Source organism: Petromyzon marinus, unplaced genomic scaffold (assembly GCF_048934315.1).
Source record: "Petromyzon marinus isolate PM22_M1 ecotype Great Lakes invasive population unplaced genomic scaffold, UKy_Petmar_22M1.pri1.0 PM_G_Scaffold_19, whole genome shotgun sequence".
Classification (NCBI taxonomy): domain Eukaryota; kingdom Metazoa; phylum Chordata; class Hyperoartia; order Petromyzontiformes; family Petromyzontidae; genus Petromyzon; species Petromyzon marinus.
The window spans coordinates 2,951,818-2,965,387 of NW_027422750.1; the positions used below are offsets into that span (position 1 = coordinate 2,951,818).

Sequence of the window (13,570 nt, forward strand, 5' to 3'; positions counted from 1 at the left end):
ACAGAGTTAATAGACTTTACTGCAAACACAAACTTGACACTGTCACACACTGCCATGGGTAAACAGGTGGCGGTGTGACCAGAACCATGCCTGGCCATCTTCATCTGCTCAGCATTAATTCTTTCTCACTCCACCAAGTAATGAATCGAGGATCAATCAACATAGCCGAGGCTATCCGTGTCTCTGTCTCTCTCTCCTCGTGGTGAAGGTGTTCCCCTCCACACATTCAGAGTCAACAGCGGCATGCGCTTAGCGTCTTTGACCGATAGATACATTGACGCACGTATTGTTGGTTCTTTCAGTAAAGTCACGTAGATAGAAAATAAAAATAACAGATTAAATTCAATAAGATAAAGACCACTTGTGCTGCGATCGAAACGTCGTGGGTTTATTGCTTTATTTTTTAAAAAATAATAATTTATTTTTATTATTTTATTTTCTATCTACGTGACTTTACCGAAAGAACCAAGAATATTAATTCCTGCAGTCACCAAAGTTTTAAGTCAAAACATTCACACACGTTGACAAAGCCTCACCTTGTGTTGTTGTGGGCAGGTCGCTTCTGATAACAAGAGCGGTATAGCAGCTCAAGCGGGCTTGGCCTGGTGAAAAAAATAAAAACTGCGTGAATATTTACAATAAAACAAAGTTACAAAGTGGCGAGCCGGGTGAAGACAAATTAAACTTAAGCGAGATAATTAAAGTGAATGCAATCAGGCGAGGGCAGGACGCAAGGCCCCGCGTGGCTAGGCCCCGCGTTGTAAAGTTCCAACCTGGACATCGATTCCCATGCTCGCTGCTACTCAACTGACATCCCTACGAGAGAGAGGCTCTACCTTGGTAAACAACAACAACAACCACCACCACCATGAGAATTTCTCACCTCGGATTTCAGTGCAAGCGTGGATCGGCAGCCTCCTGTTACCTCGCGACGTCACGTGGGTAAGCAGGTAACATGACGTCACTTCCAGGGTAAGAGACACGCCCCTCCCATAATGAGCGGCTCTGTAACTGAATAAATTATGTTAATGTGACTAGCCATATGTCGAGGGATGGGGCGTTGCTGCTGAACCCGACGGCTTCAACGGACACATTATGTTAATGAACCGCAGTCACTGGGCGTAGCTTTGCCCAAATAAGGATTGCCACTGAATTGATATCGGCAGTGACCCAAGCGGAGGTGACGTCACGGTCACGAGCGCTGTGGACGGGGTTGGGGGGAGTGTGAATTCCTTGGTGACATGACGTCACTAGCGAGGTACACCTCCCGCTGGCACTTCATGCCGATGAGGTCATGCTGAGTGGTGACGTCACAGAGCGGGGATAGAGTTTAAGTTGATTTAGATTCATTTTCCATTGCCCGCTCCCTTGGGTGCATGAACTCAGCAACAACAACGTGGACATTATTGTGTGTACAGTGTGTGTGTACACTGTTTATGTGTGTACACACTGTGTGTGTACACACATACACCGCCTTTGCTCCCCACTACACGCACACGCACTGTGTGTGTGTGTACGTACACACTGTGTGTGCGTGTAGTGGGGAGCAAAGGCGGTGTATTGGCCAGTCATCTCAGTCAGTCGACCCATGGCATCTTCTCATCAATTTATTTTTTAAAATGTATTATTTTTATTTGTTTTACATTTTTTATTTTTAAAATATTTTATTTTGTTTATTTTTTATTTTATATCTACGTGACTTTACCGAAAGAACCAGGAATATGGTAGCGCATTCACTATTTGTTGCAGAGGTTCAAAGTTCAAATCCGACAGGCACACCTGGCTACCCCAGTAACATTCACCACAATATGCGCTGTTCTGCTTCACGGCGGATGTCAAACAGAGTATTGTGTCACTCACAACGCACAGGTCATTGCATGTTGGTGTCACGGTCAAAATTGTGGTTAATTCCAAAACATCCGGAAACTCTACCACGGAAATGACGCGTCAATGATCGCCCCCTACCGACAGACTCATGCCACGTGCAGGCCGGTGGAGGGCCACCTTGTGCCACACAGGGGCAGCTGCCACTTAGGGGCACCCTTAGATTGTTTGAGGTTCGATACGAAACACCGAGTTGCTGAGGCAATTAGGCAAGCGACTTATGAGTGCAAATGTTGTTTATAACGTAGTGAATGCTTGGGAGCTTAATTGTACCTCGCTCCTGCTCGCAGATTTACCCAGCTCACAGATCTTACATATGAAAAGCTAATGGTCAGTGAGGTCAGCAGCACTGTAGGTTCTGGTGTCAAGGACATGGGCCTGCATTAGCTGGTCCACTGCTATATAGTCCAGCGGATGTTCTTGCTTGGACTCGGCGTGAATCCACGATGTTGTCTGGATGCACAGATGCCAGAACAGCGTGTTGGCAATGACAAGCCCAAAGGCTGCACAGAAGTCTAACAGCCTCCTACCGTTGTTATTGAGTTGATCTGGCCCATGCCTTCCAATCGCTCCAGACCAGGTGCCAGCATCATCACCAACTCGGGCATTGAAGTCACCCAACAGGATGACTCTATCAGGAGGGGTCACTTTTAGCTAACACCTGTGACAGGAGGTCATAGAAGGAATCTGAATCCACGGGCTTGCCTGCATCCCTCCACTGATGTTCGTCTTCGGTGGGGGCGTCAGCAGCCACCACCACCACCACCATTCTCTGCCTCCTGTTGATGGCGAGGCGAGCCCAAAGTAGCCTGGGGCTTACAGCTTCCCACACCTCACCGCCACTTTCCCACGCCGCCTTCATTCTTTTTTTCAGAATAAGAGCCACTCCTTGTTGTTTGGCATTCTCCTGCCCGAGTGGAGGACTCGGCACCCCTCATGATGATTGGAGTCAGAGCCAGCCCACTGGATCTCCTGAATGCCACAGAGATCCAGGCGGTAACGGTCCAGCTCTGTACAGAGTAGCAGCCTCTCCTCCACGTGGCCACTCTCAGTGGCTTTTTGCCATTTCTAGAGGAACCCCAAGGGTAAGGATTCAGGCATTGCTCATTCTGTGTAACTTCCTGGATAATTAAATAATCATCATTTACACTCCGCACCCAGTTGTTATTTTTGCTGTCATCTGACGTACCGATTTGGGGAGGCATCATGCGCGTGCAGGGGCAGAGCCACAGGGGGGGGGGCTGGGGGGGGCTTGGCCCCCCTGACATTTTGGGAAAGTCGGTAATCGGGATAACCCGATATCTGGCTGCTGCAAAATTCTGCAGGCTGCCACCTTGTGCTGCCATCTTGTGCTGCCCTGCAGGCTGCCACCTTGTGCTGCCCTGCAGGCTGCCACCTCGTGCTGCCCTCCAGGCTGCCACCTTGTGCTGCCACCTTGTGTGCTGCCCTGCAGGCTGCTTGAGCGGCAGCCTTTCGAACTTATCGGCCACGTCAGCGGATCCAACCTATTAATAAACTCCGCGTTCAAATCCAATAAAATTTGTTTCATACATTTGTGGCGCCCATTGGAAAACATAAACTGGATATCGCAGAATGTTGAAGTCAGCAACCCCCCAAAGTCAAAATCCTGGCTCCGCCCCTGCGCGTGTGGACAGACGGAGGGGAAACTCGCGAATGTTGCGCGATTCTAGTTTATCGATAATGAAACTGTTCCAGTGGGATAAGGCGTTGCTGGAGAACGTTACGGGATCCATGAGTACGCCCACTCCCTCCCCCCCCTTGGTTATCATTTGCAATCGATGCAGAACTAGTGCACCACTATACGCCATCATGAACACTACAGCCGACTTAATCGAGACCCAAAACGCACAGAAATTACAGTGATACTCTGATTTAACGTCGCTTCGCAAATTAGGTGGTCACTTTATTAACATCGCCACCCGATTTGCGTCGCCTCAACCCCCACACTCACGTCGCTGACAGCATCACCGTTCGTCCTCTCTCATTATCCATCGCCTCTCAGCCCCTTCGCCTCCACCACCACCACCTACTACCACCATCACCACTTACTACTACCACCACTACCACCACCACCACCACCTACTACTACCACCACTACCACCATCACCACCTACTACTACCACTACCACCACCACACTATCAATCGCTTCGGTATAACGCCATTTCGATACTCAGGAACGCATCCCCGACGTCCACACACACACACAGATAGACACACAGAAAATTACTTTTATAGGCAAGGTTGTCTACAAGTGTAGCGTGAAGTGTATACAGTGCAACGCGGCTCAGTGAAGGGTATGACGGATGCTGCAGGGGCGGCTCCCTAAACAACTTTGTAGGGGTCACCGAACCGCACTGTGAATCCTCAGTGTGCCGAGTGAATGTTTCTAACACTTGGCAAAACGCGGCGTTAACAAGAACGGAGTTAAAAGGAACAACAAGGCCACTTAGTCACTAACCGCATTCAAGTGGTGACGGTCAAAAACAACGGTGCTTCTGCATTGTGGAAATTCACCATGTGCGGATGTTGACAAGTGTATAGTAGGACAGCGAAGTGTAGCGTATCAAAGTGTAGCGTTTGTAGTAGTGTAACGTATAGTGTAACGCGGCTCGTAGCGATGGGCATGCTGGATGCCGTGGTGCCCCAAACAAACTTCGTGGGGGTCACCAAACACCCGCAGGACCCGGGGCTGAAACTAGATGGAGTCCGATTTCAGCCGAGGCCACCCCTGGGCTGCGGCTTAAGGCTACTTGCATAAGAATTGATCGGTCTATGGGCACAGCTCGCAATCGACGTTCCAGTGGAGTTGTTCCTTGCATCCGCATTGCTTCTCCACCGTGACTGGGGGGGGGGGGGGGAACAGCGCGGGGCGAGAGTGCGAAACGAACGCGAGAACCGTCGTCGTTTTGACCTTCGAGATTTTTTTGTTTTGACCGCGAGATTTTTTTCATCGCAATCTTGCGATCGCCGTTGACGCCGCCGTCTCTGTGCCGGCATTGCTTGGGTGGCTGTCCTAGCCCAAGTTTTTGTTTCTATCCTAGCCCAAGTATTTGTTTCTATCCTAGCCCAAGTTTTTGTTTCTATCCTAGCCCAAGCGCTGTATATGCTGGTCATAGCGAAGTACCGTAGGATATGAAAGTATGTTATCTGCACAATGTGCCCTAATAAAAAAAGAACGAAGGCAAGTTTTCCGAGGGACATTACAGTAGTGTAGAATAGTGTAGAGTGGTGTATAGTTGTATAGTGTAGCATGCAGCATAGTGTATAGTGTGTGATGTATAGTGTAGTCGTGCATTGCAGTGTATAGTGTGCGTGCTGAACTTCTTCACACGGTACATAGCTAACCATGCTCAGGAGGTGCAGGGGAAGGACAAACACTAAAAGTGCTTCTAAAGAAGAGCTTTAAATCTAAGCGCCTCCTAATATCGGAAGAGCATTCCAGACGGCCGCAGAAGCACATCCGAGAGCGCTGCGCAATGATGCGGTGACCACCGTCTTTGTTCGATGGCCGAGCCAAAAAGCTGCTGCTACCAAGATGACCGGAGTTTGTTCCAACGGTTCACGCTCCTGGACGAGATCATTTTTTTTACCGTGGTTTATTTGTGGAAAGCCGAGTGGCTGAGCGGAATCAAAATGGCTGACTCCGTTTCAGATCACGGGCTCCCAATTCCGTGTTTTGGCCGTCCGTAATTTCAACAATAAAGCTGCTACGTTTGAGTTGTACATTTTTGCTCGATACCAGATTAGAAAAATTCTGAAAATGTCCTTTCACTGAAATGTGACACACATGTAGAGAGAGAGACAGCAGAGGTTGTGGGTTCGATGCCGGCCCCTGCTGCTGCATATTTGGAGTCTGCGTCTCATCATCATCACGGTGGCTAGTAGATGTTAACTATCTCGCCTGATATGCAGGGGTCGTGGGTTCAATCCCAACTCTGACAATGACCGCTGCTGTATGTTTGGAGCGTTTCAGATCGGCCTTGTGCTCGCAGATCTGGTCAGAGACGTGACGTTTCGTTTACCCAACGTAACAATCACCACATGTGCAACTTCGTTTGTAGACTCCAGGGTATTGCAGGTCAGGAATGACATCCTTCACAGATGGGATTAGATCACGGATTTTGTGTAATATGAAATAGTTGCCGCTTATTAATGAATAGTTTTAGTTTATTTTCGGGGAGGGGGGAGGTGGGTGGGGTGAGGTGCGCACCTTGAGAGGTGTCGTATCCTCTGTCACAGCACGTGACACAGCGTCCCTCGGTGGCCCCCTCCGAGGTGACGCTGCACTGCGGCCCCACCGTGCCGGGGACGCCGTGAGTCTCGTCGCGCTCGCAATACTCCGGGCTGGCGTTCACGTGAACCAGGTCGCTCGCCGTGGGCGCCGTCAATCGCTCGTTCACCGCCTCCAGACGCCGGCGGGGCCAGCGGGCGGCGCCGGCCCTGCCGCCGTTGGCGCCTCCGGCACCGCCCCCACCGTTGTGGCTCACCAGCTGCACGGCGGAACTTCTGTCGTACTTTTCCTGCGGCAACCATCATCGTCGTCATCAGGGGATGTGGTGGTTGTTGAGTGAATGCGGGGAGCTACCCTAGCTGTGAGGGACCCCCCCTCCCCAACCCCCCCCCCCCCGTCTGTAACCCTCCTATGGATTTATCCTCACTCTTGGTTCTTTCGGTAAAGTCACGTAGGTAAAGAAAATAAAAGATAAAAAAAATGTAATCACGACGTTTCGATTGCAACACAAGCAATCATCATCAGGTGTGACAACCACAGCAAGAACATTTTACTGAAGTGGGAGAGAAACCGGAGTCAAGGGGTTTATACTGGCCATGCTAGGGGGGGGGGGGAGTGGGCGGGGCTGTAGGTGCGGGAAGAGGGGCCAGTGGGGAGAGAGCCACGCATCTACAACGATTGCCGCCAACACGGATGGTGGCACTCGCAACAAAATAGCCGCACTGCCAAGCGCTGACGATGTAATTAACTCTGTAAAATAAACTAGTATCCGGTAAATAAGAGGGAACAACTATGAACTGTTCAATTTTACTTGGTTAATAACACATTTTAATGATTGCTCAGTTTGTATCTGTCCTCTGGGTTGAAGTTATGTCTGTGTTTGTATATCTGGATGGCTTCATGAACAAATTTTTGATGGTAGCCAGACGGCTTGCAGAGCACTTTGGTCTCGGAGAAAACAATATCATGGGAGCCCACGGCGTTGTAGCAGTGATCAGCCACGGCGGAAAATTTAGTCCTGCCGTATTTCAAATCTCGCGGATACGGTCTGAGACGTGACATTTCGTTTCCCCAATGTAACAATCGAAACAAATGCAACTCAGTTTGTAAACTCCAGGGTATTGCATGTCAGGAATGACATCCTTCACAGATGGGATTAGATCAGGGATTGTGTACTGTACTGAATCGGACCTGGATCTTGTGCTTGTTTTTAAGATTTTGGAAATCTTTTTGGTAACGCCTGCTATGTATGGTGACGTGATGGTTCCTCCACCCCCACCATGCCCAGTATAAACCCCTTGACTCCGGCTTCTTTCCCACTTCAGCAACATTTCTTGCTGTGGTTGTCACACCTGATGACGATTGCTTGTGTTGCAATCGAAACGTCGTGATTTTTTAAATATTTTTATTTTTTATTTTCTTTACCTCCGTGACTTTACCGAAAGATCCTTGCGGTCATGAAACTTCAAATCTAGAAGGCTTCATCCTCGTCACTCCCACCCCACACTCACCTCCTCTGGGTGCAGTCTCATCACCTGCAGCCGTGAGCTCACCTTCAGAAAGTTCCCAACGCTGCGAAAGTCGGCGAGCTGCTGCCAGCAGATTTTCAGCATGCAGGTGCCAAATAACACGTGGCACTTGCAGCCCATGTACGCCAGATTGTACACCGCCTGCAGCACCACCACCACCACCGTCATCATCGTCACCACCACCACCACACTCACCGCCACCATCATAATCGCCACTACCAACCGCCGTTCGCTAACAAGTGGCGGTGACGTCACGACGGCACCTGTGCCTGCGTCCGGGGATGGAATTCCTTTCCAGCTCAGACCCAGCGTGCCCTTCGCCACAAACATCACCTCTTGCTGTGTGTAACGGCTCTCTCGCTGCTCCAGCAGTTCAACTGCTGGGGTATGCTTTTTCGCCCTAAAGACGACCGCTTTGTGGTGTTGCGATCAAAACAGCGTGGACGTTTTATTTTTTCTACCTCCGTGATGACTTTACCGAAAGAACCCAAAGGGGTGTGGATTCCTGCAGTCGCGAAAGCTTCAAATCAAGATTCATGCATAACAATAATCTTAAATGTAAGAACTGTATCCTGCGACCAGACGTTATTGTACTTGAAACATAAACCGGTAAAATTTTGATTTAAAGCTTTCGTGATTGCAGGGATTCATATTCTTGGTTCTTTCGGTAAAGTCACGTAGAAGGGAAAAATGAAATAATAAATATATAAGCCAATTAAATTCTCACGATGTTTCGACTGCAACACAAGCAATCATCAGGTGTGAAAACCACAGCAAGAAAATTTGAAAAAAGTTGTGTTTTTTTCTTCAAATTTTGATGATGATTTTTTGTGTTGCAGTCGAAACGTCGTGAGAATTTTAATGTTCATATTTTTTATTTTTTTATTATTTTATTGTTTCCCTTCTACATGACTTCACCGAAAGAACCAAGAATATAACCGGTGAAAGTTAAAGCGAGAATCATTGCATCAATCACGATTGGTAATACAACCCGAGCCGACAAAGCCGAACCTAATTTGCATTGATCGCATAAAATAACTTTTTTCCATTACATTTGTTTTTTTAATGACAATACACACACATGCACAACCCACCCGTTCACCCACTCACCAGCCGGCCGGCCTCGTTGTTGTGCAAATTCATCGCCAAAGACTCCCCTCCTTGCCCGCTGCCACGATTGTGATCGCCCGCATCCACGAACCACTTGGCGAATTGGTATCCGTATTCGACGTCGTCTCCGGAGCCGCCCCGCCGAGCATCCGGCGGTAGCTTCATGGCGTGGGGAACGACCCAGGAGCAAGCACCCTGCAGGGCCCCCTGGCGGCAGGCGCGCGCCACCGCGTGGGCCACTCCGGCAGCGGTGACGGCGGAGACGAACGCGGCCTCGCGCGAGCCTGGGGAGACTCCCAGGGGGGCGTCGTGCGTGAAGCCCGCCCCGTCAGCTGGAGACGGTGCGGCCAGACCGGTGTGGGAAGGGGTTTTGGGGGAGAACACGCCAAGCAGGTGGTAGGGAAAACGCCGCCTATTTAGAGACAGACCCCTCTCACGGGATTTGCCCGGGGACCGAACAATGGGCTCCGCGGCCCTGCGAAAGGAGAGCCCCCGAATCGGCGGCGTGGGGGCGCGCAGCTCAGAAGCGGCAGCAGCACGAGCGGCTGGGGAGAGCTCCCACCCTCAAGGACCGACACGAGTGGGGACCAGGGGGATCGTCGCCGCGGGTAGGAGCCGAGCGCCGTCTCCAACTCCGCGGAATAGATCTCGGGACAGGCAAACGATCAGGTGACGGGTATTACGATCGCTGCTTTTACAGCGGCCGACCTGGGGAGCGAACTAGGGCCGGTGGGACGTCCGGGACCCCCAAGAGGCGTGCCAGGAGCGTCAGCAGCAGTGAAGCGAGCGAGCCGCAGCCTGGCACTGGCCCAGAGCGAAGGCGGTTGCCATCGGGATAACGGGGCGGCCGCTTGGGCCGCCCGCGGACATCTCCCGCTGCCCGAGGACGGGAACTCTGCGAAGCAGAGTCGCGTAGGGGAGGGGAAACCCCTGGAGGAGGAACGCGGGAACTCCGAAGCAGAGTCGCGTAGGGGTGGGAGGTGGGCGACCGGGCGACCCCCCCCCCTTTCCCCCCCAAAAAAAGCTTCTGTGTGCGTGTCTCGGGGAAGCGGTCGGGCACCTTAGGTGCGAGTGGATGTGGCGGGCTCGCTCTGACCCCTTACCCGACTCGGCCACGAGGTCCAGTGCGTCCTCCGCGCCAGGCACGGTGCAGTTCCACCGTTTGCCCTGGAACTGGTGCCGGCACTCGGACAGCGCCAGGTGGACGCCCTCGGCCACGTGCGCCACGTGGTCCCGGTGCCGCAGGCATATTCTGCGCTGTGCGGGAGACAGCCCCGGCACCCAAATGCACAGCAGCCGATACTCGGAGGGGTCAAAGTTGGGGGCCCACAGTGCGAGCGACCTGCAGAGGGATGGGGGCGGAAGTCACGGTGGCCGGGGGATGTTGACTACCTCGCCTGGTACGCAGGCAGTTGTGGGTTCGATCCCAACCCCTTAAAAAATGCCTGCTGCTGCATGTACGTTTTGAGTTTGCATGTCTCTCCCCGTGGTTGCGTGGATTCATCTCCAGGTCCCTCTGGTTTAGAATCAATGTCTCTACGCGTTTGGAGTGATTTGGCTGCTGCTATAAATCACCACGTGATGATGATATCGGCCACTTGCTTGAGCTATAAAGTGTGATAGCCAGGCCTCTCCTGAAAAAGTGCTAAATGATAAAAAGTTAAATAGAGCAAATATCTGTGGAATTTCTACAGGTTTGTAAATTTGAATATTACACGATGTACACACACACACACGAGTTATTCTTCTCTGAAGTTGTGTAGTGACACAGCGCCGACCGCTGTCCAGCGGCGGCAACTGCTGTGGACAGCGAGTGCACTCACGCCGTCGAGAGTCTACACACGGCCGCTGCGTGCCGGCAGGGCGGAGGAACCGGGGAAAGGGTCACGGAAGACCTCACAGGGAGGGAGGCCCCTGGAACCCTCTGGTTGGTTTGAGAAGGGAGGTGGGGCCAGGGGCGGGGCCAGGGCAGGGCCAGGGGCGGGGCCAGGCCAGGCCAGGGGCCAGGGGCAATATAAAAGCAGCGGTGAGAGCACTCCGGGCTGCCGGTACTGGGAATGGACTCTTCTTCTCATTGTCGCCTTCACCGGTAATTGTGCGGCCGGACAGCGGTTGGTCGTCTCGGTCGACGCAACGCGGTTCAGGGTCGTGTCTGGGCCGCGGCTGTACGGCAGCGTGGTCGAGAGAGGCCGGAGTTGGTGTAACGGAAATAAGAGACGGTGCCTCCTGCGACTGCATCGTCTCCGACTGTGCGTGTGCGTGCCGCACGCCGGAGGAGGACGCTACATGGGCGCAGGATGGGAAACAAGCGATTGTCTTTTAGCGCGCAAGACCCCGGCCGAGCCAAGTGACTCTTTCCTCAGCGGCGACCTGGCGATCATCACGCTGACACTTACAGCAGTAGGCAAACACTCTCAACGCGTGCTTCTAAATGTGGAGGGAATAATCGGAGGACCCCGGAATAAAAATTCTTAAGACGACCACGGGGAAAATATAGCAACTCCAAATATACGGCATGTGTCAAGGTCGCGACTGAACCCACGACCTCCTGCATAACAGCCGAGGTCGTCAACATCTCCTAGCCACCATGGTGCCCCAATATACCGCGCTAGATACTGTATATGTGATGTATATACACGCACACGATAAAAAAAATCCCGTACAACAACCGTATTGAGTGTGCAAAATAGAGGCAAGGTAAGAAGGTTGCTCAAATCGACGTCGAAACTTGTGAGCTCTCATCGCAGCAGTGAGGACGAAGACAGCGGCAGTGGCGGCGGCTTGCGGTCACCACAAGGAGGCGCTGGCGACTGCCCACAGCTGTGCCAAGGCGCAGAGCCCCAGCGGGAACCAGTCCACACGTCGCAGGGGATCCATCGAAATCCTCGTGGTCAGCGGCGCTGCGCAGAAGAGAAGCGGCCCGGTGGTGACGATGTTAACTCCCTCGCCTGGTACACAAGAGGTCGTGGGTTCGACCCTGACGATGCCCGCTGCCGTATGTTTTGAGTTTTCACGTCTCGCTCATCATCATCATCACCACCACGGTGGCTGGGAGATGTTCATTACCTCGCGTGGTACGCGGGATCGAACCCACGACCGCTTGCGTACCAGGCGAGGGAGTTAACATCTCCTAGCCACAGTGATCGTGACCAACTCGACTGCCGTCACTCTGGTGGGTACGATGGAATTAAGCTGCGGTAACGACGTTAAATCTATGAATGCATGCGGGGTATATGGAGGTGCGGGCTATCTGAATTTCTGCGGGTTACATGCTTGAAACTACGGTAGTCTCAATGGAGCGTGGCTGCTGGTGGAGGGGGGTGAGGGCATGTGAGGATGATGAGTCTCCCCGGTATCGTCTGAAGAGCGCGATGGGCCGGGGAGTTTCATGCTCCCCACCGTGAAACACTTGCACACGCACACACAAAGACAAAGGTCCCCCGTGCAAGCCTTAGACCGTCGAGGCAAGTACCGTTAGCGAGTAGCGGCGCCACGCTCGGCCGCCTTTGTCTCCCCTCTGGCGAGGTCTACCCATCGCACCAGGTGTGCTCATTTGAGGCCGAGTATACTTAGGGGAGGCCCAGGACCGGTTCAGATAATCGTCACTGGCGTTGGCCGTGAGCGAGGGAACTGAAATCGGGTCAAGAATTGACTCCACCTACGTTCATCAGATTTATATTTTTAAGGCCGGAAGTTTGACCACTCGCTCGCTCCCTTCGGGGCGAAGCGGCTAAGGAGCGAAATCCTTTCGCGTGAAGACGAAAAAAAACTCACCCGCAATGTGGCGCCATTCCGATTGCAAATGGTGCGACACTTCGGGACGTGCTCCACGGGCCGTGGACGAGTTTCCCCGTCGTCGGCAGTCTCACCTGGCAGGTGCACAGGCAGGTACACAGCCTGGCAGGCAGGTAGGTAGGCTGGCAGGCAGGAAGGCAGGGCAGGCAGGTGGGGCAGGCAGGCAGGCGGGTAGGCAGGCAGGCAGGCGGGCAGGTAGGCGGGCAGGCAGGCAGTGGAATCCACACCCCCGCAGTGTCAGCGGAGGGCCCTTTTATAGATCTTGTTGTTTGTCAAATTAGTCATCACGGCGTGCTCATCACGAGTCCACGTGCTCCCGAGATGATCTCATCCCACACACACCTGCAGCCACTTTCCACAAAGCCCTGCCCCCCTCCCCACGTGCGTCCCTCGCTCCTCATCAATCAAGAGACACCCTGCCCCCAACGCCATCACTCTGACTGCCACAGTGATAGACTTGGGGGGTGGGTTATGTCCGCAACGTTGTGTCCACGTTCACGCAGATGCGTAAACGTGGTTTTCTCGACATATTATTTATGTTGAGTTTAACACGTAGGCTTTCGCGACCAATATTATTCACAATCAAGGTTTTTGGGTTAGATCGTGTTATTTAATGTGTTTTAACTCTCCACCACCCGACACGGCCAAACAGTAAAAAAAGTGTCACGTTTAAAAAAGACAAATAGTTCACTGCTTTAGCCAATCGGTGTGTTGAAGAGTGAATAAACATCATTTACATTTTTTGAGTAGTACGACGTTTCGCTGGTAATTACATTCAGCATCAACGGGCGATTTGCCAGAATGGTGAAGCCCTCTCCACTTGCTCCCGGTCTTAAATAGAGCAGCAGCAGGGTGACGTCATCATTTAACCCAGTCTGGTGCGGTGATTTGAGGCGGAGCGGGTATTGTAATTATATAATAGATTGGTAATCATTCAATCGTTATTCATTGTTTTTTTTTCCCATGTAAGGAATTGTTTGGATTGCCACGTATGGCGCG

The 13,570-nt window shown here is 52.2% G+C and overlaps 1 protein-coding gene across 1 annotated transcript; it reads right to left on the reverse strand.

Annotated features, from left to right (window-relative positions):
- Positions 1 to 4,114: 4,114 nt before the first annotated feature.
- LOC142912118 (protein Wnt-5b-like) lies at positions 4,115 to 12,815 on the reverse strand. The gene is made up of 7 exons (XM_076060435.1): positions 12,646 to 12,815; positions 11,568 to 11,676; positions 9,880 to 10,118; positions 8,777 to 9,108; positions 7,691 to 7,807; positions 6,117 to 6,426; positions 4,115 to 4,747 (listed from the first exon to the last, which is right to left on the reverse strand). Exons 2-7 carry the CDS (start codon positions 11,651 to 11,653, stop codon positions 4,677 to 4,679), a joined length of 1,155 nt encoding a protein of 384 aa, XP_075916550.1. The 5' UTR covers positions 11,654 to 11,676; positions 12,646 to 12,815; the 3' UTR covers positions 4,115 to 4,676.
- Positions 12,816 to 13,570: the final 755 nt, after the last annotated feature.